Source organism: Eumetopias jubatus, unplaced genomic scaffold (genome assembly GCF_037043125.1).
Source record: "Eumetopias jubatus isolate StellerSeaLion01/CBP00866 unplaced genomic scaffold, mEumJub1_p1.0 scaffold_3, whole genome shotgun sequence".
Lineage (NCBI taxonomy): Eukaryota > Metazoa > Chordata > Mammalia > Carnivora > Otariidae > Eumetopias > Eumetopias jubatus.
In genome coordinates, this window is record NW_028274809.1 from 66,316,679 (window position 1) to 66,343,339 (window position 26,661).

Below are 26,661 nucleotides of genomic sequence, written 5' to 3' on the forward strand. Positions count from 1 at the left end.
CTGAATGACTATGTAATGGTGTGTGTGTACATATATACATATATACATGTACATATAATGGATTATGTAAAAATAAAACAATTCTTCAACGCTTGTGAATTCTATGGAACATTTACAGGCACATTAAAATTTTTCTGGATGAGATACCTTAAAAACATGAATAGCTATTTAAGCACCTCAAAAATCTAAAAACATCTTGAAACAAGAAGTAAACTTTCTTTTTGTGATGTGATTTTTTTTCATGTGTGAATGAGAAGTGCAGCATGCCTTCATTTAAAATATATCCAGTTATACAATAGAGAAACGCAGAATTCCCTACCTTTAATCCCTCTCCCCAAACATAAACCCATTTACAAAAATAGTCACATATAATAGTAAACAACCTGTGAATTAAAAAAAAAAAAGGTGATAAATTCACAGCATACATTTTGTAAAAATATGGCAGGTGTGGCAGTTAAATCATAAACAGTGGTGACAATTACTATCATCAAGTGTCACGTGTTGAATTTACATAAAAATTTAACTTCCCTCCCCCCTTTAAAGTGGTTCCTATAGTCTGAGTAGCCATTACATCTCTGCTCTTCAGCAGTGTCAGCTGGTTGTGAAAACAGAAACCTCCTGTCAATGCTGTTTTCCTGGTTTATTGAGTCCCAGTGTGCTGACCAGAGGTCTCTGTCTTGTTATAGGCACTGACCTTAAGTATACATTTGTAAAAACAGTCAGTTTGGCATAGACCTCCTGTGGGAGTCCTGTTGACACCAATACATCACCATCACAGGCTGTAAACAATTGATCACAGAATGGAATATTCTTTGTTCTTTTTTACTTTTTACTTTCCCTGATATCTTTCCCTTTGTCTTCCTTTTCTGATTTGTCTTTTTCAAATTTTTCTTTTTCTGGTTTGGTCACACTGTCATAGGAAGGTGGAGAGGTGGTGGAAGGCGTCATGTCAGTTTTCTCTGGAGTTGAATTCTCATTTAGTTTGTCAATGAGGATATCTTCTTTGATAGGTGTTCCGTCACCTTCTTTGCCTTTGTCTTTCTTATAGATACACGAAACCTTTTTAACTTTTTGCTTCAAGAGGTAGCGTCTATAAGCCCTCTGGATAACAATAGCAGACACCTCCTCTTGTTTGCGCTTCAGAGTGCTTGTGATGGGCTCATAGGAGACTTTGGAGGGGTTCGATGCCATGAATCGCTCTTCCATCTGTATTCGAAGGGCATCCATCTCGCCACTCTCACCCAAAACACGCTTTGTAAAGGCAAATAAAATGTCGAGGCAGTGGATCCGGTCCCCACTGACCATGGGCAGGTCCATGGCGATGAGCTGGACTTTGTTTGGTTTGGCTATGAGAAGAGGAGGATCCAGGGCAGCTGCAAAATCAGAGAGCTTGGCGAACTCTATAAACTGCGTGGCGTCGGGATCAAACTTCTCCCAAACCTCGTAGAACATCTCAAAGTCATCCTCACTCAGGGGCTCTGCACTTTCTTCAGTAGCAACACTGAAGTTCTCCAGGATGACAGCGATGTACATGTTCACCACAACCAGAAATGATATGATGATGTAACTGACAAAAAAGAAAATCCCGACAGATGGGTTCCCGCAGTCTCCCTTAACTGAGCTTCCAGGGTGATCTTTCTCAGGGTCACAGTCTGGAGGTCCACTATTAAGAATAGGTGCTAGCAATCCGTCCCAGCCAGCAGAGGTGGTAATTTGGAACAGGCAGATCATGCTGTTGCCGAAGGTCTCAAAGTTGAACATGTCATCAATTCCAACTTCCCTCTTGACATAGGCAAAGTTGGACATTCCAAAGATGGCGTAGATGAACATGACCAGGAAGAGCAGGAGGCCGATGTTAAACAAGGCAGGAAGGGACATCATCAGAGCAAAGAGCAGCGTGCGGATTCCCTTGGCCCCTTTGATCAGACGCAAGATTCGACCAATCCTGGCGAGCCGGATCACTCGGAACAGGGTAGGGGACACAAAGTATTTTTCTATCAGCTCAGCCAGAAACATGCCTGTGGAAAATCAAGAAACAAAAACAAAAAATAGTGTTATATTTAATAGCAGTGAATACAAATTTACATGGATTAGATAATCACTAGTTTTACAAAATGTGGACATAAGAATTAGGTATACATACACACATACACACACAATCTGCAGTATTTGTTTAGCAAAATGAAACTGATGTTTGTTGTTATAACATTAACCCTTTTATGCTAACTGAGGTTTCAATGGTCATTTTTCCTAGTTCGAGAAAAGCATCTACTGAAAGATTCAACCACCGAAGGCCTAAAGATGTCACAAAGTATATGGCGGCCAAGCAAAGGAGTGGATTTGTAGTTCTAAAATACCAGTTCTAGGGCGCCTGCGTGGTTCAGTCGTCAAGCATCTGCCTTCAGCTCAGGTCATGCTCCCAGGGTCCTGGGATCGAGCCCCGCCTCGGGCTCCCTGCTCGGCGGGAAGCCTGCTTCTCCCTCTCCCACTCCCCCTGCTTGTGTTCCCTCTCTCGCTGTGTCTCTGTCAAATAAATAAATAAAATCTTAAAAAAAAAAAAAACAAAACAGTTCTGGTACTGGCATAAGAACTAATGGACAAGGCTTGTGATTTTTGGATTGGAATATGGGAGTTCTTATCCTGAGACGGTTATGATCCGTTTTATTTGCAAGGTGGCAAGAATGATGGACAGGAGAGAATCCAGGCTTTGGAGACAGACATACTTGTGACTGAATCCTATCTCTTTTTTTCCACATCACTAAATGGTGATAGTATCTACTTCTGTTGTTGTTTTTGTTAAACTTAGTACTTTCTGAGCCTTTTCTTTGCTCTAGGCATGCTACTACGTGCATCTACTTACATAATCTCATTTAATTCTCACAATAACACTTTACAGAAATATTCCCTGGAAAGCCAGGAATTGGAGGTAACTTGCCATTGGTCACTGAGCTGGTAAGTAGTGAAAATAGGGAAGCTCCAGGCCAGATCTGTATGGTCCAGAGTCTCATCCTTTAATCACTATATGACCACCTCATAGGATCAGAGTGGCACATTGTTTCAGTGTTCTAGTCCACCAGAGAAAGCAGTATAAAGAGTGGAATACTACTTTTTTCTCTCTATATATGTTTTCTTTTCTCAAATAGGCAGAACCTTGTCTTAAATCTCTTATATTTACTGCCAGCACCTCATTTAATGCCCTATACCTAACCATTTAATATGTATTAATGAAAATGAGCCTGTTTTAGTTTTTTGAACAAAATGGCTACTTCTGGAGAAAGAATATTACAAACCATAGGAACTATCTGAATCCAAAGGTATGATGAGGTTTATTTATGTGTGAATATATGTAAACACACATGCAAACTATTCCAATTTTCAATAGCTTATTTCTGGACTATGTGATTACTTCTAATAATTTTTGTGTGTATGTGCGTGTGTGAATTATTTATTCAAAGCAGTACTTGTCTATACCACAGGAGTCTGAGTGACTATAGGAGTGTTATGACAAATTGCAGTTATTGTCTTCTGAAATGAGACAAGATGATAAGTGAAAGCTGAAAAATATAAAATCTTTTTTTTTTTTACACATCATTTCATGCACAGCATGCAACAAGAGAAATGACAAACTGAAGAATGGACTATTAGGCTTTTATCTGAAATTTTGGGATGAATGAAAAAGATTAGTAAGGAACACTTCCACAGTTTTAAACAAATTTTTACCACTAACTTCTTTAACTGAGTAAAAGCATCTCTTCTTACCTACAATAGAGAGAATGACCACCACAAAATCAAAAATATTCCATCCAATGGTGAAATAGTAGTAACGAAGAGAGATTAGTTTCAGCACACACTCTCCAGTGAATAGAACAATAAACACCAGATTAATCCAGTACAGAATGTTTGTCATCTCCTGACTCTGGTCATCAGTTTCCACCATCATGGTGACCATGTTGAGGCAGATGAGGATCATGATACTGATATCAAAGACTTGTTTGGTTACAAAATCAAAGACCATTCCTTGGAATTTGTTCTGGAACAAGGAATACGTAAAATTCACTTAGGAACATAAAAAAATCAAATTTGACTTCTCTGCTTCTAACATAGCAATATGAAAATGTAGCTTTTATAAAAACACACCATGTTTATTTAATACTTGGAAGAACATTTTGTATATTGGCATATACAAATTTTTTCAAATGTATTTTAGTTATACTGTTCATGATATCAGATTTTATAAACTGACTTTAAGAACCACTTATTGTATGCTCAGTGCCCATAACATCATCATGTGTACGACAGACGGTCAGCCAATATTTGCTACTCTAACAAATCTTTGTTATCCCCTGTTTTGGAGGTGCGTATCAAAGTAAACTTCAAAGAACTAATAAATACTTCTCCGGCTTTTTCTCTCATGTTTATTTTTTTCTAGTTTCTGCTTTTATCGTCTTTCCCCAAAGCCAGAGCATCTTAAGTTTCATCTGGGAAGATGTTTTAAAAAATTATAGTCCAAGAAAAAGGACATATGTGGAACACCTGGTGAAATCAATTAAGTTCTGTATTTTATTTAAATGGTATTGTACCAAGGTTAATGCCTTAGCTTTGATTACTGATCTGTGGTTATGCCAGATTTTGCAATAATGGAAAGCTTGGTGAAATTAAATGTGGGTAACTCTTCTGTCAGAATATAATAATCTTTTAAAAAGTTATAGTCCACAGTCAGATGTTCAGGCTTTGCCCTATTCAGTTTGGACCTTATTTCCAAGCACTAATGGGCTTTATGTCTTGTTTATGAAGTTAAGTCCTCACCTTACCAGTTCTGCTAGTTTGGACCCTGTTTTGTACAATTTTACCTATCCCTGCTTGGTATTTCAGGCTTTCTAGGGCTCAAGCCCTGACTTAACTTCCACTAGGCTGTCCTCTACTTTCTTAACTAGAAACGCTGATGGTCTGTTACCTATACACTTTGCAAGCTACTTTCCCAGATTCTGACATGTTTATCCATCTGGATTCTCTGTACTAGTGTTCTGATCTCTCTCAGTTGAGAGACATCTGTTAGTTACTCCCTATGGAAATTCTTGGACATCAAACACCACCTGTCTGTTGTATGTTTCTTTCTCTGAGTAGGTATCTGGCTGCTGGACTGGACTTCTATTGCTTCAGCTGGGTCTGTCCTTCAAGAGCCTCCTTCAACTTGATAAATGTGTCTAATTCCAGTTCCAAACCTTTCTTTCTTAGCTTTTATTTACTGTAGCTTACCTTTCCAAGTCTGGCTATGTTTCTTTTATTTCTACCCTTCATATTTCCTATCCCTCTTAATAAAATTTGCAGATTCTACTGTATCATTTTATCTTGTCTCCTTGTACTAAAACAGACTTCTCTCACTCCTCCTCTGGTGACTTTGAATTCAATTTTAAGTTTTAAGCACTCTGTGTAATCAGAAAACTTTATGTTTACATTTGTCATAAAACTGATGACACTGTATTGCAAATGGTTTGCTCTTGTTTATTTGATTTTAATTTTTTCTTCTAGTCATTTGGAGGCTCTGCCAGGACAGAGCAGTGTCATTTTCTCATAGATATAGCACCTAGAGTGTAGTAGGTTCAAAACTGCTTAAAATCAGAAGCTTTTTATCAATAAAAAGTTCCTTAGATTTTCTGCCCGTGTAGTTTTCCAGTGGGTCACTTTGATGTACAACTCCAATCCCCAGTCACTAATCGCTATCTCCAATTTAAATCCCAAGATGTAGTATATGCTGGAGGAAGCTACGTAACCCTGGCAGTCTTGTTCACCAAAGATTTATGTTCTCTCACTTCATCTGGGCCCTTGACGGTGATGAGGAATCCTTTATTATCCCTCACTTGCTCCAGGATAGTTCCAAACTTCTCAGAAATATTCTATTCTTTTGCCCTCTATTCTTTTTTGAGAAGCATCGAAATCAGTGTAAAGAAACTCTTCTACTTCCTTTTGCATTTCATATTATCTTGACTTTTCACATATATCTTTTTATATATTACTCCATATTCATCAGAGGACTCAGTCCTTCTTACTTCTAAATCTAACCTAGACCATTCTATTCTTGAGCCACATTTTATGTGTGACTTTATTCTATATTCCCTCTCTTCACACACTTCTCCAGAACTCTTGCTTTGCTTCAAACCTAAATCTCTCTCCAAATCTTAAGAAACTTTATTTTACTACTTCTAAATATTCATTCTTTCCCCATCTCCTTTTGATTGCCAGATTCTGCAAGCTAGCATCTCCAATTTTTTTCTCCATGCATGTCCCTTCTTCATATCCTGCATGACACTAGTCATCCAGTGTGTATGGCAGAAACTTGTAGGTTCTCTTTGTTGGGTCCTTCTTTGTCTCCCATATTCAATTAATAGACAAACTTTTTAACTGCACTCCAGTGACAGCTCACAAATCCATCCACTTTTATTCATCTCCACACCACTCTGGTTCAGGCCACCTGTCATCTCTGAAACAGCTCCAAAATAAGTCTACAAAGCATACACATTGCCCCTATCAATACTGGTTGAGTGATCTTTACAAAACTGAAAATGACCAGGTTCCCTTCAATGGTTTCCCATTGCTCTAAGAATAAAGACAACTTTTGAACATGGCCTACAAAGCTCAGAAAAGTGTGGCCCATCCTAACCTCTTCATTCTCAACACATCCCAATGAGCCCTCACTCTCTATATTCCAGCCTCACTGGCCTTCCTACCTCAGAGCCTTCACACAAGCACTGCCCTTCTCTTAAAGGGCTCTTCGCCTCCTGACAACAATTTCTGCAGCAACCAAGCAGCTATTGGCAAATATACAATTGGAATCTCCATAAAAATTCATGAAGAGAATGATGTTATCAGATTTAGAAGCAAGATGCTAGGGGAAAATATGAAATGTTTTTAAAACCAAAAGAAAACAAAACCTGTGACTTGTTTCATTAATGATTCCACTTAATCACCAGAGCTGGATAGAAAATGGGGCATATCTGAGATGTACCAATATCTGAGATTGTATCCAATTGGTCCCCACTGCACTCTGTGAACATTCAATATTTCCACACAATGTATGTATGCATATGTTTTCTTCTCTACATTATTAGAAGCTCCTCAGTGACATCAATTCTATGTAATACTATTGGCATATAAGTCTGAAATTTTTTATTTACATATATTTTCTATGTTTATTTATAATACCTATATTATATATTTTGTGCATATGATATACATATGAAACACATATACTTAGGCTAAGATAAAACTTTTGTTTTGCAAATTCATAAAAATACTAGTATCTGGCAATCTGGACTGTGCAAGTGATAAATAACATAGATCTTGCTGGGAATGAAAGCATGTTATTCTTACAGCAGGTCGAGGGATGGGTTTTTGTGGTTTCTTTGAGCCCAGTTTTTTCATTGCATTGTAGTATTTCTTCTGCTCTTCTGTCATAAAAATGTCTTGACCTCCAAAGTAAAGAAATAAAAACAAAATTTGTTAAAATCATGTTCTTTGCTAGCTATAAAACCCATTTCATTAGTTATGTGAAAATTGGCTTCCAAGTGCTATTCTAATGTTGCCAATCTTTGTATTTACAGAGATAGATGCATGTATTCAATCTATAAATTATTCTCTATTAACCAGTCATATTCTATCCTGAAAATATCAATACATGCTATCTGAATTAACAATTACTTAAAAACTTACAATTGATTAAATATTTCAAAACAATTTCAGAATTTTATTTAGCTGATTACATTTTAGAGCCAAAAAGAACCAGTGTGAGATGTTTAGTTCACATTTTAGAATAAAGATGAAGTTTTAGTATACTTATCTTCTTTTTCTGTTGGTTGAAGTTATCTATGATGACACCAATGAATAGATTCAGGGTAAAGAATGAACCAAAAATAATAAAGATGACAAAATAAAGGTACATGTACAGATTGTCTTCATACTTGGGTTGTAATTCTACCTACAAAATATTAAGTAATGATAACTATTAGAACTACTACTTGTTTTATAAAAAAGATATCAGCTAATTTTCAATTCTCAAAGCATATCTCAACTGTTGGAAATGGAAAAAAAAAGATCAAACATTAAACAGATTTTATGAAACATCAACTCTAACATGCTTTTTGAAGAGTCCTGCAAGACCATTCACTGACTTGACAAAGTGAAACAACTCATAGAAAAGTCTAGATAATTAAAATTATTTTCACCCAATAAATTTCTAGATTATGAATGCACTTTCCCTTATAGGCAAAGTCCTTCAACAGGGCATGCAAAGTGAGGATCTCCCCTTCCTGCAGAAGAGATGTTTGCGTTACACTATTTTATGTTAAAATCTTTAAGATTTAGTCTCTTTGATTTGGTTTTTTTCAACTGTAAAATGAAAATAATAGAACCTTAACCTCATAGGGTGGTTGAGAAGGTTAAATATATTAATATATGAAAAGTGTTTAAAGAAATAGTGCCTGGCCTATTATAATAGCTGAGTGTAAAGGTTTGATTTCTATTACACATTTCTTTTCATAGGTTAGAATTATTATTTTATGTGTGGATATGGGTACCTCTGTAGGACCTTCTGAAAATGAGTCTATAGGCTCTAGGCACAGCTTCTGTAACAATGATGCCTTGTCTTGTCCAGCACACTTGTGGTCAAAAAAAGAGTGACAGTTGGTGTGAGCTTTGGCTGTAATCTTAGCTCAGGTCTCAAAGGATATTGTTCTAACCAATTCAGTTAAGCAGTCACAGTGGTAATGGATACAGGTAATGACCCACTGTGTCTCATGAAATCAATTTAGAGGGTAAAGGCCAACATGATATGTTTTTCTAATGAAATAGAGTAAAATGGAAAATGTTAGAAATATTATAAAAGTACCTATTCTTTGATGAGACTTTTATTTCATTTATATGTGTATACAGTGAACAGTGATATAAAATGATATTTTTAAACATTTTAAAATTAAATACAATACATACAGAAAAGTGCACAGCCCATAAGTGTAAAATGTAGTAATAAATTGTTATAAAGTGAATCTCACGGTGCAGGACATTGCCAGGAACTCAGAAACCCTTGATACATCCTTCCCAAATATAAACTCTATAATCCCTGCTAGAGGCGACATTATCCTGACTTTTATGGTAATTCTTTCCTCGCTTTTTCTTTAGAGTTAACACTTAAGTATGCATTCTTGAACAATAAGATTAGTTTTGTCTATATTTTGTCTAGTGGATACATTTGTTATAACTGTTATATTTTTAGATTCATCCACATTGCTCTGTATGCTGTATACATATATCATTTCATCATTGCATAACATTCAATTATTTGTCCATTTTTACTACTTTTGAGCTGTTTCCAGTTTTTGCTAGTTCAAAAAGTTATGTTCATTCTTGTGCTTAGATTCTGCTATGCCTGTGCACAAGTTTCTGTAGGATATATTGCTAAAAATGAAATTGCAAGGTGAAAGAATATCTTGAATTTTATTGACTAATGTGATAATGCCCAACTTTTTAAAAGAAATATTTATCCATTTTGCCCTGTCAGCACTGCATAAGTTATTATTGCTCTTTATCCTTGACAATACTTGGTATTGTCATACTTTTTAATATTGCCAATGAGGTAATTGTATAGTTAACGCCATGTTGTGGTTTAAATTTGCACTTCTCTGATAACTACTGAGATTAAGAGGGAGCAACTTTTCATAATTTTAGTGTCCACTTGGATTTCATCATTTGTAAAATGCTTGAACGCTGAGGAATTATGTAGCTATTGTCCGCTAAGTTACTAAGGAAGAAACCAAAAGAAAGTTGTATATCAAGCTGCTGCTAGGGAAGGCAGAGAGAACTCTAAATGAATTATGCAAAGCAGGTAGGAAAGTACTGTAGAAGAAAGTGGTCATGAGCCCATTGTTTGTGGTCAGAGTTCAAAAACACGTACTACCACTTAACGCATTGAGCCTCTTTGCTTCAATAGTGAAATGGAGTTAATTATCAACCACCCAGTAACGTTGTTATTTAAGATTAAATGGGATTGTGTAAGAAAGCTGTTAGCAGAGTGAGTAGTAATAAGTAGTAAGTTATTAGTATTATTCAAAAAAGCACATGACTGGGATTCCTGATTGTACTCACAGAGATACAATGCAGGGTTTTTAGTTCTCATGCTCGCTCTCTCTCTTTTTTTTTAATAAGGTAAAAAAAAAAAACCCAACAACTCGAATTCTTTCTCAGTTACCACCTGGTTATTGGTGCTAGGAAAATAACATTTCAAATTTAATTACTATGCTCTGGCAATATACCAGAAGCCAATCTCTCTCTCTTTTTTTTTTAATGTGATTTCCTCCCCCATTGTTAAATAGTGAAAAATTAATGAAAACTGTACAAAATTTTCAAAAGTGCTGAGGTGTCTAAGGCAGATTGTGAAGGCCCCTTCCTTCTATCACAAAATCTCACTTCCCAGAGAAAAACACTGTAAAGTTTTCTGTTTGTTTTTTTTTCCACCATTAGCCAGATTCTGCCTATTCCAGGGAAGATAAAAAGGTGGAAGAAATCTGTGACAGATGAAGAAAGTGCATGTACAGATTGAGGGCTTCTAATGCACTAATGTCCATAACTATCAGAGCCAAAAATAAAATGTCTCATTTTGCAAAATCAACAAAATTTTAAGTGCTGGGTGCCACGCTAGATACTAGAAAAGATGTGTTAGAAGATTTACAGTGAGCAGAGAAAAACATTCAAATCAAAATTTTGTAATATAGATGTTTTCTATAAATATATATATATAAAAATTTCTATAAATATAAATATAAATCTATAAATTGACCCATTGTTTTATTTATTAGTAAATTACAACACTGTAGAAATAGTCACTGGATCAAATTAAACAATCTTCCCTCTAAAAAGACTTACATTTCGTGAATCAACAGCTGCATACATGATATCCATCCATCCCTTAAATGTGGCCTGTAAAAAATTCATACCATTTAATTTTCCCCCACAAATTATAATTTTAGAAAAGAAATTAAGTATCAGATTGACCAATTCAATCATTCAAAAACAGGTATATGAAAGTTTGGGGTTAGTATTTAAAATCTGGGCAAAGTTTTGTAATAGATGCATGGAAAATACTTCAACTCTACGTTCTTCTATAAATCTATAATTAAATCATGAGAGATGATAACAATATGCTATCATAAAAGCAATTATCAACAATCTTTGACTCTGATATACCTATAAGAATATAACATGAAATTTGATAAAATAGTATCACACCAGTTGAAAAATATGTTGCATTGTTTGATCTTAATGCTTTCCATTCTTATTCTTTTGGTATTATCACCAATCACTAATCATGATTTGTTCTTGAAAAATCTCCATATCGTTGATTATACTATTTTGAGCCAATTATTCCATAAGATGAAGTAGTTGCCTAATCTGAAAACAAACATATTCAACTGCAATTTACTCTTTTAAATATTTGTGGTTTTTGTGCAGACACCACACCTAAGAACAATTTTATACATTTTTTTCAGCTCCTTAGAGCCGCAGGATCTGTCCTTTCCCTTTATATTCATATAGCGTTAGATATCATGCAGGTGGATCATCTCAGAGAGTGGTCAGTTAAGAAATTGAATGGATTTTTATGAATTTATAATAGACATCATAGACTTGGTAGACGATTTTTGTTTTCAGGAGCACAATCTCCCCATTGGAAGGAGTTCAAACAACAGGCAGGAAAGGTGGGGATCAGAGTAGGCGTCTGTGCGACAGATGTAAGGTGGGAGTTTGGTTATGGGGGTGGTGGAGATCGGGTGGATGAAAGTTTGATGAGGGTTTGATACTGTCTGCTAGCTGAGGAGTCCAGAAATCTACCACTCCTCCTCCTCCTTCACACACATGCTTTTCCAGCACCACACTAGGGCCAGGTCCTCTATTTTGCTCAGAGTAGGGATAGGGTAAAAGAGTGGCAACCTACATAGAAATCTCAGTAACCAAGGACTGGTGCTGGGGTAGCTAATGCCTAGTCTGAAAGACCATAAACTTTGTAGAGCAGTCCAGTTTCCAGCGTGATGCAGAAAAGAGAGTTCAGCACTGATTAGAAAGAATCTAGGCAGATGGGCTTGAGGAAGTATGTATTTGCAAATATTGAGAGAGACGATTTCAGATTCATTTTAATAATACATCACAGAGAATAATAAAGTGGTTACTTACTACTTGAAGCAGAGAAAGATATCCAAGTCCTACATTATCAAAGTTTACTTTCACATTTTTCCACCTGGCAGTTTGATTGCTCTCTATGAGGGCTTTACATTCGCTGTAGTTGTTGACCACACTTACATCGAACATTTCTCCAGTGGTGTAGTTAATACAATGATAAAACTTGCCAGCAAAGAGATTTACTCCCATGATACTGAATATTAGCCAAAAGATCAGACAAACCAGAAGTACATTCATTATGGATGGAATGGCTCCTAAAAGAGCATTGACCACAACCTGGCACAGAAATAAGAAGAGAAAATAAGTGAAAACTCAACAATTTCTGAACACTATTAAAAGAACAGCAGTCAAGTGACAGAAAATATACCTGTTCCTAAAATATTGGGCAGAAACTAGTACCTGGTAGCTCCAATAAAAAATTTTTACAATTACAGTTCATAATGACATAAAATATATTTTATATTGTGGAATGTTTTCTCAGGAGGTAAGAACATACACAGAGCAAATGTTCATCAAAGAATGGAACTAATTATAAGTGCAAATAGTGACATGGCAACAGCAACAGTGTCAGCGTGTGAATATCACAATTTCCGAATATTTGCAAACCATAAAATTTACTATCCACAATTTGAAAGTGAAAGAGAACAACACTTGAGGGTTAATTTCCAGGGCAAAAGGGAACACTGGTAATGATTATTCTGAGAAAGCAAGTGTAAGCCAGGACTGTCCCAAGCAGTGTAGTCTAGGGTCACCCTACAGCTACAACTCCGGAGCAAAGAGATCGAAGCACGGAAATCGAATACGTGACAGGAGGAAAAGGTTTGGAAGTCAGGAGCTCTGTGTCCCAGTTTACATCACAAATTAGCTGTGCGCCTTTGGGCAAGTTATCTCATTTCTCTGATCCCCCTTTGGGGAATCCCTTTCAGAAGAAAATTCTCGTAAAGGATTGCAATTTGAGCCCAGGGTTTTCACTTAATGGCTTTGTTACTTGCAGCTTTCTCAATTAACTAGGGCTTTTAGGAAACATTTTTCAGCACTTTTTAAAATTATCCCTCAAGGAGATATTTAGCTAAAAATCATGTTCTGTGCAAGTGCACCTAACCTACTTCAGCAATAAACTTTATCAACGAGCAGGCATGTAAAATATAAGAAATACATGCATTAATCTTCCTCAACTCACTTATGGGATAAAAATACGTAAAAATACATATACACACACACATACGTACGTACGTACATACACACACACGTACCCACACACACACACACCTACACACATGTACGTACACACACGTACATGCGTACACACACGTACGTACACACACGTACATACATGCACACACGTATGTATGTACACACACGTACACATACACACGTACACACACGTACATACATACACACACGTACGTACGTACACACATACACACACATACGTACGTACGTACATACATACACACATTACATAAATCTATGAGTAACGATATCTTACAACCAATCACACCAGACAGGTACTTGGCAAAAGGCACAACTCATCTGCAAATTGGCACCTGGAGCCTATTCAGTAAAGAATAATATTTTAAAGTATTTTTAAATGAAAGTAACTTTTAAAGAACTTATTGTAGTGTTATTATGAGAACTTCAACTCTCTGATAATGTAGAGGTACTTGTAGACTTGACAGTTTATTTTTAAGTTCACTACAACAAATGCTCTGCAAATGTGAGGAGATTCTAGTTAACAGAGTTTAAAAAAAACAACAACTGGAGAGCAAAGACATAATACATGTGTTTTCCAAGATAGTCAGATGTTTGGAATGGCTGGCAATTTAGGTCCTTATCTATGAAAATTTGGTATAGAAAATATGAAATTATTCTAATACTGAGAGTTTGCCCTTTTAAAATTAAAACTACTGCAAAAACGGTGATTTTAAATTGGTAAAGTGAAAAGAATATAACAGCTAACAATTCTTTACTACGCAACCAGGAGCACACCAACACACAAATCCACACACCTACACACATTTCTGTTTATGTTTGCAACATTCAGAGAAAGTCCGAAGTAACTACTTTCAAATTATCAGAAAAAGCATCATTTTCTAACAGTTTCTTTTAGAATAGCAAAATCCACAGAGATAGGATGTCATCATTTCCTCTGTGCTGAGGGTGTGTTGGTCTCAGGTTTTGTGCCCCGGAGGGGGTGACAAATGGTAGCACAAATTCCTCCGTCCTTTGTACCACCTTTCTAAATGAGTATTGGATTTCCACAGCTGACCTACTTTTTAGCCACCTCAGCCTGTGTTTGAAAGCTAAAGGGCCAGATTCAGATTTTAAAAGGCTCCAACACATCACATGGAGCAATGAAGAAATGATGAGGAATTCTTTGGGGTTTTAAATTACAGTCAGTGGAATTTCCTGCACATTTACAAATGGAACGAACATAACGAATCTTGACTCACATTGGAAGTCTACACAACATGATAGAGAGTTCCCACAGAGTGAAAAACCTACTTACAAGCAATCTAATTGTTTCTAATAAGAAGCTATCACTTAGGCATTCTATTCTGTGAGTGTCTCCAACAGTGTCAAGTTTACGATGTCTGACAAATATTGATTGATAGGTTATGTCAGTATGAATGTATAAGATATAAATTCTCCATGGATTTGTCATTTCTGAGGTACAAAGTGGCAGTCTGTTCTCAATTATAATTCCAGCAAATTCTAAGGCATGCGGTCTTACCCTCATTCCTTCAAACCGGGATAAGGCTCTCAGTGGCCTCAGAGCTCTTAGTGTTCTGAGGGATTTGATGGCACCAAGTTCTGAGTAACCCAAGGCATTTGCAGTCAAGCTAACCAATGACACCTATACAGAGAAAGCAACACAGTTTTCTCATTTACAGACAAAAATGCTTACCCGGTTCAACCTTGCTCTGCAATAAACCAGTAGTTCTCAACCTTTAGTGAGTACCAAAATCACTTGGAGGGCTTGAAAACACAGATTACTGGCAGAGTCTGATTCAGCGGTTTTGGGGTGGGGCCTGAGATCTTCAGGTTTCCAGGTAAGGCTAAAGATACTGGTCTATGAGCCATACTTTGAGAACCACTGCCATAAACTTATGAGAAAGAAGCTATACATGTTCTCTTTTCAAAGATTCTTGATAAGAACAGTTTTTTTTTTAATTAAATGTAAAACAAGAAAAAGAATGCCACTGAAATGCAATCTTCATCTACAGATCTGTAAAATTTATCATCTCTCCTATTATTTAGCTGACCCAAAAGGGAGATGACTAAAACTTAGTGTAAGCACAAAGGTGAACTAAGCAAACCACTGGCGAATCTGAACACAAATACACTCAGAAAGATCTAGGCCTCTGAAAGTGGCTTTGTCTTTCTGTCAACTTCAGTATGAGGGCATCAAACCACGAACTAGGTCAAATTAAAATAATTAACCAAAAAAAAGAAAAATTGAGATTTTAGTATGACTAATTAGAAATTGCCAGAACAATGATTTTAGTCATTTATACAGATGACTAATGTAGTTGATAGAAATTCTAAAATCTCAACTAAAAAGGAAAAGAATAACTGTCATAGGTAGCACAGAAATGTCTGATTTCCCTTGAAAATACATAGAAAACTCAGTAAAACTATACAAACTAAGAAAAACTATTTTGTCCCAAAGGACACTTGAATTTCAAAAACAGATAAATAAAAATAGATGTGTCATAGAGCTTTTAAGAGTATGGTGTTAATGGATATTTAAAAAAATATTTTTTAAGAAAAAGTACACAAAAAAGTTTTACAAAATTTATTCAAACTAATTTTGCACATGTAATGTGAAATAGAAAAAGCCCTCTAAATTTGGCCAAAAATGAGCTACAAAAATTTATCTTAAGTGGTTCACATATTTTCCCTAAAATCTAAATTTTATTTATTTATTTGAGAGAGAGGGTGAGAGAATTCATGATCAGGGGGGAAGGGTAGAGGGAGAAGCAGGGAGCCTGATGCAGGACTCGATCCCAGGACCCCGGGATCATAACCTGAGCCAAAGGCAGACGCTTAACCGACTGAGCCACCCAGGCGCCCCTAAAATCTAAACTTTTAATTTTAGGCCTAGTGAAGCCCTCTCTTCACTAATAATTGGAAAATAAAGTTACTAGATTATCATTTGTTGTGAAGATTTTCTGTATATAAAATATGAGGACCTGGACTACTTACTTTATCTTCCCTGAAGACAGAATCAATAAGAAATAGGAATAAACTAAAGGATAAAAGATAAAAGTAGGACATAAGAAAAAAAATTCTGAACAGGGGCAGTATTTATTGGCCAACTAAAAGAAGTGGTAAAATACCCAATTTTATGTGACTTGTGTAGCTGAATGTGAGAAGGAGATACATTTATGCTTTCTCCTCTTCCTGGAACAATCTCCTAACTGGTCTTCTGGTCTCTAAAAAATCCCCTTTCTATTCCATCATTCACAACTGCACCAAATTTCTCTCCCTAAAAGAGCAAGCTGTTGTTGTCACTTTCCATATAGAATGCTTCAGGGGCTTCTTGAACTAGATCAGAGGCCTACATCTCCTTGGATGGCATCACAGTTCTTTAAACTCTTGTCCAACTTACCTTTCTTATCTTGTCATCCAATTAGAAAACACTTTCCCTCACCCCGTGGCACTATCCTTAACCCTCTAGGATTATTTGTTGCTTGCACAGGCCCCGCTTGGCATGCATGGGTCTTAACGCTTTGGTGTCCTTCCCCTTATCTGTATCAGCTGACATTCTCAGCCCTCAAACTCCAGCTCACAAGGGCACTGCCTCATAAAGCCTTGCCTCCTTCCTCAGGGAAGTGAACGGCACTTCTAACACAGATGCCATCTTGTTGTGTACATATCTTTCCTCACTAGTCGACTGTAAGCTCCCACAAGCCAGAAAAATGACATTCGTATTTGTATCTTCCGTAACAAAACAGATGATCAAGAATATATTTGACATAAAGCAAAGTACTGATGAGTTTAATATATTGTCATAATAATTTTCTCAAATCTAAGAAGGTAAATATCAGGATATGTTCAGTAATATGAGCATCGGCTGCAGGGCAACTAGATTGCTCCTAAGAATTTCTTTATATTCAGGTCATATTGATTTAATGTCTTTAATGTTACACAGGTACATTATATATCAGGTATTTTTATTACAAATTTTCCAATGTATCGTGATCACATATAAAAAAATTTTAAAAAGTATCATTGGTAATCTAATTATACAAATAAAAGAACTGGTATGTTTTTCCATTGTGTAATATCCAATCATATGTGGTTTTAAGTATTTATTTATTGTCTTCTTTTATTGCCAGAAAACTTTTGATGTAATTCTGCATGTAGCCTTATATATTATATTTAATAGTAGATTTGCTATAGACAGATTAGGAAAAAATATAACAAAGATACTCTTCTCTCTTAAATTCAAAGAACTGTTTCCTCATATTTCGTTTCTTTGGTTTGGTGCTTAGAAAGCTCAAACTGGATTAAAAGTTGATAGTTTTTCTTTTTCTTTTTTTTTTTAAGATTTTACTTATTTATTTGAGAGAGAGAGACGGAGATAGCAAGAGAGAGCATGACTGGGGTGGAGAGGGAGAAGCAGGCTCCCTGCAGAGGATCCTTGCTGAGGATCCCAGGACCCTGCGATCATGACCTGGGCCAAAGGCAGCAGCTTAGCCGACTGAGCCACCCAGGCGCCCCAAAAGTTTATATTTTTTCATTTGAAACTATAAAAAAATAACTTTCTCCATGAAAAGCTCCATTTTTTCATTTTGCTAGCATGATAAGTAAATTTTATATATCAAAATATTTCAAGTTAAAAGTATGTCTTTAATTTCCATGGAATTACAATCAACAGAATATTATCTTTAAAATGCACTAGTTAGCACTGTGTTTTCTTGCAAATTCCAGGGTCCTCCTCCTCCCTTGTTGGCTGTGAACATCATCCTGTCACCTCCCATGTGCCTGTCCCCTGTCCCCACTGGCTTGCCTAGTCTTTTCTAAACAAAAGGCCTTTAAGTTTCTTTTTAGCCATTATGAATGGACTACTAATTTAAAAGGTATTTAAGAAGTAAACCTCCAGAACTAAATGAAAATGATTTTTAATTTTTTTGCTAAATTAAGATTTTATATTTGTGAATAAAAGGTAAGATCTTCTTCAAAATTCTCCCTCAGAAATCATAGAGTAACCTGGTATTCAATTTTGTAAATTTTCTGGTATTCAATTTTATATTCTGGTACTCCATCTCACTTTATTTTCAACACCAGTGCAGTTTAATACAACTTTTAAATAATTGGCCCACAGCCAATCTGTTTCAACCATCGTATAAATCAAGAAGTATGTCTCCTGCTTTTTTGACTTCCAAGTTTCTTTGTAATTGGTAACCCATCTGTGGGACAAACACTTCTCAATAAGCTCTGGTGATAACAAAAACACTAATGTCAAAGATAACTGTGAGGAATTTAAATACAGTTATTGTGTAAAAGGTAAGGGTGAAAAAAGCAAAACTTCTACATTAATATATTATTCTGTATACTTGGAATTTAAATATTAATTTGAAATGAAATCAATAAGTATAGTAAGGCAACATTTGACTGTTTCACCTATGAAAGTTTATGAATTTAAATCAGCAAAAAAACATTTTGGGGTATCTTCTCGTTGGGAAAATGGGAATCATCATTTATATTTACATATTTACTGAGTGCCTACTGTATGCCAGTCACCATTGCTAGAACTATCATCACATGGCAATGGAATGAAACACGGAAGTGCAGAACACTCACGTCAACAATCAGGAAATCCAGCCAGCACCAGGCATTGGTGAAGTACATCTGAAAACCGTATGCGACCCACTTGAGAAGCATTTCCAGGATGAATATGTAAGTGAAAACTTTGTCAGCATATTCTAACATGGTCTTAATGGTTTTTCGCTGCTCAATATATATATCTTCAAAGGCCTGTCAGTGAGAAAATTCCATGTAATTTCATTGTCATAAACTTGTCTCTAACTGATGTCTCAATAGAGCAAACCTGCTGCAAACCTCGTCTCAGGGGCCTGCGTCTGGAAGGCTTTGTGTTCCCCATGGTGGCACTGTGCTTTAGGGTCACCTGCAGGCACACTTCAGTCAACCAATGAATTCAAATAATTTTTAAATTAGGGTATCGGGATATCCCAAAGAGCTTAAAAATATTGAGAAACTGTCAGGTGCTTCTCTCTACAGCAGGAGGCAGAAAGTCATGTGTGAGTAGATCTGCTTTGTTGATTACACTAGAATGTTTTCTCTCAGTAATACAAATGCAAGGCAAGGAGACACCCCCCCCACCCCCATAGCCCAAGGAAAGAGGAACAGAGGGTTATCACTTTCACCTCTCTATTTCTCTCCCTCAGCATGGGCACATGTGTGGTGCATGTGGGGAAGCCCCCTCCGCCGGGCTCTGCGACATTTTGCAGAGCTCTTGAGACAGTGTGGGGAATTCATTTTCAGGAGCCTCTGGGTGTTCTGGAATGAAAAGATCATTTATCTAACTCAATCGCCTTATAGGAAAAACTATCAGGATAACTTGGTGGCCTGGATTAAGGACAAAAGAAAATTTTCTTTTTTTTTTGGAGAAAAGGGGGATCTGGGCTTGTGATCAGGGCACAAGGGCCTAAAGTCTCTCCAGCTCAATTTATAGCTGAAGCTGGAAGCCCCTCAGAAGCCAGCCATTGTGCCAGCATGGTGATGCACTTCGGTGAGCTTTGACTGGGTATAACTGAGAACCAAGAGCTAAGACAGCAAAGGCACTAATTACACAGAGTTCCCTCCTCCTGGCATTAAAAGCGCAGGGCTGACCCTCTTTGCTCAAGTACATGGCAAGATGCAGGACTCTTAGTCAAATCAGAGGCAGGCTTAGAGGCCTCCAGGTACAAGACTATAATCCTAATGAAATCAACTCACCAAACCCTGTAGTGACTAATTGAAAAAATAAAAGAAATGCAGCCACAGTTCTATCACCAAATGGGAAAATGGGTCACACTATTTCCATATGTTAATTAATATTTTGACCAAACTGACCTTTCCATTGAATGAAATTGGACATAAATTAAGTTTTAATGCTTTCACTTTGCTACTAGTCAGTAATTAAGTCAGTCTACTATTTTGCCATTCACTATGATTGGCACTAGTGAATCAGCATGAACAAAACAAGTGAATTCCCTGCAAAATGGAGCTTATGCTAAGCAGTTTGATATTTAGCTGATAATCCTGTATCATGTCTGCATAATCACTCTTAATAAGAACTGCCTCTGATGACTCAAAGTCAGAAATATCTTTCTTTAAATATTACAGAAACCATAATCTGAGTTTGATTCAATCTGAGACCTACTCTACAACAATAAAAATTGCTATTTACTGAGGCTCACACTGTGCTAAAAATATCACACAATGTCTCGTACTTCACAAGCAACATATTTTAAAAACATATAACAAGAGGTTCATTGAGGGGGAAGGTAAAGAGTTTCAGTAAAAGAAAAGGAGCAGATCATATGTCACCTACCAGCGCCCCACTGCTGAGTAGAATCATGAAGACGATGAAGGTTTCAAACCAGTTGTGCTCCACTATCTTATAGCAGGTTTTTCTCAAGTTCCACCAGAGTTTCCCTTTGCCTTCTTCTATGCTTATCTGACAACACTTGAACTTCCGCACACAGTCTACAATAAGTCAAAGTAAATGAAGAAAAAATAGTTACTCTTTGATTATGTACATTTCTATTGATGGAAGACTCATCTACATTATTACCTGATATATTGTAAGTAACTATTTTTAAGATGGCTTCCACTTACACAAATGGAAATCATCTGTATGGTTTTTAAAATCATTCATTCAGCAAATATTTTTTATGTATATGTGATTGTTGTAATGGATTATATTACATCATAAAAACATATAGAAAAACAGAAAGAAAATAAAATCACCAAAATTTGGTATTTCCATCTTGTCCTTATCTTATGATTCCATTCATACACGGACATTTGAGTTCTAAATAGTTCACTTAATGGTATAATATACGTATTTCCCTTTTATTGTATGTAAATAGAACTGTGAAAGTTTTCACAATACTTCTCTAAATAAGATTACCGGACTTAACCAGAATTTACAGAATTATTCCACTATTATTGAATATGTTGCTTTAATTTTGGCTATTATCGGCAACAATATTATAAACATCTTTGTGTAATTTGTGGATTACTAGATCAAAGGCTTATCAACAAATATTTATTGAATATCTGTTGCATTCAAGGAATTGTATTGGACAAAGTATAATAACAGAATGTGTAAACATAGACTTTCTCTTAAAAAAGTGTGCACTTGGGGCGCCTGGGTGGCTCAGTCATTGAGCGTCTGCCTTCAGCTCAGGTCATGATCCCAAGGTCCTGGGATCGAGCCCCGCATCGGGCTCCCTGCTCAGTGGGAAGCCTGCTTCTCCCTCTCCCACTCCCCCTGCTTGTGTTCCCTCTCTCGCTGTGTCTCTCTCTGTCAAACAAATAAAAATCTTAAAAAAAAAAAAAGTGTGCACTTTAGGGACGCCTGGGTGGCTCAGTCTGTTAAGCATCTGCCCTTCGGCTCAGGTTATGATCCTAGGGTCCTGGGATAGAGCCCTGCGTCCTCTCCCTGCTCAGGGGGAAGTCTGCTTCTCCCTCTCCCTTTGCCCCTCCCCCCATGCGCACGCTCTCTCTCTCTCTCTCTCTCTCTCTCAAATAAATAAATAAATAAAATCTTTTTTTTTAGTGTGCATTTTAAGTAGGGGACTTTTGTTCACAAATTCTATAATTATAGAAAGCAAAAAAAAATCACAAATTAAATAAGGTATTGTACAAGTTGATTGGTACAGATTTATTTCTGATATTGAGCTTTATAGAGGAAATGAATTTCAGCTTAGACTTTGAGGGATATGTAAGAACAGGTCTGGTACAGGAGCTATAAAGGAATGGAGAAACGACGACATCAATAACACTTAATGATAGGTCTAGAAGTTGCATGAAGGAAAGAATTAGGAGTCAAGACTAGAAAAAACACTTAAGAGCCAATCTGAAAAAAGGAACTGGGGAGTCAGCTGGAGAATTTAGATTTTATATACTGTCCAACGAGTAAAACATTGAAGGATTTATTTGGGAGTTGTGAAGATTTACCTGATAAGAACACTGATTTAGAATGATCTCTGCCTATAAAAGCCACTGGATGAATAGAAGAAAGAAGACGAAAAAGGAGTTAAGAGTGCATGAAAAAAAAAAGAGTGTATGAGATTCAAACAAGGGTGACAGTGGTGACAGTGGTTAGGAATTAGAAGATACCACTGAGCTGACAGGACCTGGCAGCACACAGAATAGGGGGATGCTGGGGTGCGGGAGATGGGTCACGAGATAAGGCTTTAACCATGAAGAGGGCTCTTGTTCAATGAATAAAAAAATGGAAACCTCATCTTGAAAAGAGCATAATATTTTACTGCATAGGTATTTATCAGATGCTACTTTATAATGTCAGTCGGAGAGATCATATCCTTTGTTTCATGAAAATTTAATGATGTGCTATAAAATGTTATTAGCTTCTCATCTAAGAAATAAATAGTATTGTATTTGTTGTTTCTTTGAGGAGGAAGATCTTTTTCATATTCCTGCTTCCCAAAAGATCAAGAAGATTTATATGCCCTGAAAATATTCATTGTATTAAATTAAATGGAACTAAATTTAGGTTTGTTTTATTTCTCTAGAGAGGATATGAGATGAAAAAACAATTTAATAGAAAAAGACCAATTTTAGCAGGAATGATGAATGCCAAATTTGAGACATTGGTTTATTTCTGAGAAGAAAGGAAGAAAATGGGATGAGGAAGGGGAACAAAATGGGCCTAAACTCTATCTGTTTTGTCTTAAATAAAAAGTCTGACGCATATATGACAGAAGTATTCAAATTGTTAAAGTTGGTTGGTGGGCATCTACCTATTATTCATTATTATTTTCTATAATGTTAAGTTATTCTATATCCTATATAGAATATATTCTAAAATATTTCATAGTTAAGTGGTTTTTTAAACTTTACAAAAGACAAATGTTGATAGTACCATAATTATTATTGCATAATTACTTATTATTTCCTTATTATTGAAGTATATATGAGTCTGTTGTGACCCTAAAGATAAGCTAATTGTCTGATAAGCTAAGAGTAAAAACTAATACCACAGAAATTATTTTTGTGATATACCACTTGAATGTTTTGGGAAGTCATACATTTTTTCATAATCAAGTAACTGCAGTGGAATGTATGAAGACTTTTTGAAGAAAATAGCAAATAGTGACTTCCTGCATAACTTATGCTGAACAAACAGCTCTCCCTCTGAAATTATTTAAAAATTCACAATTAATATTTAAGTATTTATTTTCACCAATGCATTAAAGTCCAAAATCAACAAGTATATACAACATAATCTTATGTAACAACCTTGAAAGAATCCACTGATGTCAATTGTGATTTCTAACATCTGTGTAATTACATATTCTAAAATTTGCTTAAAGTTTAAATTAAAACAGCTTTAGTGTTCTTAATGTAAACATGCATAACCCAAATGAAACACTTTTAGAATTAGTTGTAATAAAATTGCATTACTAGTAGCAATTTGAGGCAGTCGCTATCTTTATTTTTAATTTTTTAAAGATCTATTTATTCATTTTAGAGAGGGGGAGGGGGTAGAGGGAGACAGAGAGAGAAACCCAAGCAGACTCCCCGCTGAATGTGGAGCCTAATGCTGAGTTTGATCTCATGACCCTGAGATCATGACCTGAACCAAAATCAAGAGTCAGATACTTAACCTACTGTGCCACCCAGGCAGCCCTGAGGCATGTCTCTATTTTTAAATTTTTGCTTAAGCAATTACTATATGTTATTGATTTGAGACTAAGACATGATATGCATTATTAAACAGCTGTTAACTAAAAAAATGAGTTAAATGTGAAGTGATATCCAGGGTTTTAGAGAAATGTTCCTGTACCTACAATAGGGATTTATATAAGAAATGAAGAGAATTTCTGATCTTGTGGGAAGAAATTGTACTAAATTTTTCTGTCTCTTTGATCATTAGCGGTGCATTCCCACACAGTCTGGATTGGCCGGGTGACTTGCTTTGGTGAACAGCACAGGAGCAAACCTGGCAGAAGAGGAGCTTTGGCAGTTAAGCTTCCTCTCCTGCTCCTGTGCCTTCACCCCGTGAACATACTTGCTCACTGTATGAGTGACAGTGCAGTGGAGCTGGAGCTGAGTCAGCCCAAGAGTCCATGCGAAACCTCAGGCTTGGAAGAGAGCCTATCCGAGATCAGCAAAACCATCTAGCTGGCCATGGACTCATGAGCAAAAATATTGGATATATAGTATTATTGTTCAAGAGATAACTGATCCATACCTCAAATTACATAATTTTAGGTTTCTTCAGAAAATCCTCTTGGTATTATTGGCCTGATGGCATGGTGTCCCATATTATAAAACTCATAGTATATTTTGGCATTTCATTATCTCTTATCTATTATCATTCAGAACAAGTAAAAAAATTAATCTTGACAGATACAAGTAACCATTACTCATGGACAGTTTTAAATGTACACTTATCATTTACTCCCCATTGTAAGCTGACAAAACAGTAAACAATAAATTACCTCTTGGACCTTAAATTTTTTCTTCCTTTTGTTTTTAAAGCTAACGAGAGATATGCTTGATTTGTTATTCTCTCTGATTCAATATTCTAGAAGGCCACTAAAACACCCATATAGTTAGCAGCATTTCTTAGCTGAACAGTATGCACAAAAATAGGAATGTCTGATTACATAAATCTTATCTTCTAAAAAATTATCTTTGTTTTGATACAGAAAAAAAAAAAAACAAAAGCCACACAAATAAACGGATAGTCACTAGATAGAGATGATTAGAAGATGGGGAAAGACATACGTAAGAGTGGTCCAGTGAGCTCATATGCATTGTTCCCACTTACCTTCCGTGAAACAGGCTTCAGGTTCAAGGGATTCTTCAGGTTCTACCTCAGGTTGCTCTCCCTCAGCGGGAGCTCCTATGTCAACTGTGCTGCCTTCAGATGAACTAGTTGCATTTAGCTTCTGAAAATCAATTCCACAGAAAATCTTTTAAAATATTTTCCTTATAATATAAAAACTCAAAAGGCGTGACCTCAAGTCTTCTGTATGCATTTCCTTGATCTGTAATTCAAGAGTATCTTAAACATAATGCCAGTCCGCTTTAGTAGAGGTGGGGGTCACAAGATTAGATGCAGTGCCACAGCATATTTTTTCTTTAAAAATATGGTGCTAACAACTTAAATAATTTTTGATTAAGCCCATGTATAGAGATTCTGAAATAAAATCCTGAAGAGAGCTTTGTAAGCTGCCAGAGCCATATGGTCATCTGTGATCTTGCTTTTGTAAAATAGCTTGCAAATGGTATAGTTTGTTTTATTCTAAAATTGTGACCCAACCAATGAAAGCTGCACAAGTGTATTTTCATGTCAAATGCAGAAAAGATTGATCCAATGCACATAAACAGCAACAATCTAAATTTATCCACTTTTCATTGACATGAAAACATATACCACTAGGTTGTTATTAAATATATTCTATAGTTTTCTAATTCAGAAAAGAGCAGCACATTGTTAGCTTTATAGCAAGAGCTGGTATTTTGCATTCTCTTTGGCCAATGCACCCCTGTGTTTCATTGTGCATTTGGAAACTACTTGTTACTCTGGCACTCTTACCTGTCCTGTTAATACGGGGAGAAGCGAATCTTTGGCAGTCACTTTGGTTTCCTTTAGGCTACATCAAATACCACCAAAAGAAAAATATAATAGAAAGAAGTTGTTTTGGACCTTGACATATAACAAACTTTAGCCAGGTCAGGGTGTTAAAGGGATCAGCTAAAAATAAAGGGATCCCAGTCTTTAGCCTGGTCTTAAAATGCTGCAGGAATGACACAGGGCCAGGTATGAGTGCCACATGGAATCAGAGTAGTTTGGGCCACAGCATTCCCGGACCTGTTACAATGTTATTACCATTAGTGCATAACATTAGGAAATGGCTGAGCTGATAAGAGCTACTTTATAAAGGGGATGAGGTAAGCACACGATAAAATGCACACTGAAGTATGTTGAACTACTACAAAGTGGATATTGTAGTCAGTACTAGAAACACTCTACTCATATTTGAGCTAAGGATTATATGGATCTGCTCTGGGAAGCTGGTTCCTTTATTTTATGAAAATAATTTTCTTTATTTAAAATATTTACCTGGCATAGTGATGCTGATGAAGTAAAACTATTTATATATGATAAATATGAGATTGAAAATGCTTTTGTCTTGTGTAATTTAACAATATCAGTGATAGAAG

At 36.1% G+C, this 26,661-nt stretch overlaps 1 protein-coding gene across 7 annotated transcripts in view; it reads right to left on the bottom strand.

The window, feature by feature from the left end:
- Positions 1-822: 822 nt before the first annotated feature.
- Positions 823-26,661, bottom strand: part of LOC114223147 (sodium channel protein type 2 subunit alpha) — an 81,101-nt gene continuing 55,262 nt past the window's right edge. For 4 of the 7 annotated variants that reach the window (XM_028121951.1, XM_088022137.1, XM_028121937.1 and 1 more), the window contains exons 17-26: positions 25,262-25,382; positions 20,786-20,940; positions 19,033-19,206; positions 14,954-15,076; positions 12,214-12,495; positions 10,908-10,965; positions 7,835-7,968; positions 7,369-7,473; positions 3,760-4,030; positions 823-2,018 (exon numbers count right to left, since the gene is read on the bottom strand). In XM_028121951.1, the coding sequence (XP_027977752.1) occupies positions 823-2,018; positions 3,760-4,030; positions 7,369-7,473; positions 7,835-7,968; positions 10,908-10,965; positions 12,214-12,495; positions 14,954-15,076; positions 19,033-19,206; positions 20,786-20,940; positions 25,262-25,382 (2,619 nt within the window). Of the gene's footprint in view, positions 2,019-3,759; positions 4,031-7,368; positions 7,474-7,834; positions 7,973-10,907; positions 10,966-12,213; positions 12,496-14,953; positions 15,077-19,032; positions 19,207-20,785; positions 20,941-25,261; positions 25,383-26,661 lie in introns of all 7 variants that reach the window. The other 3 variants (XM_028121924.1, XM_088022136.1, XM_028121930.1) reach the window with 1 other exon arrangement.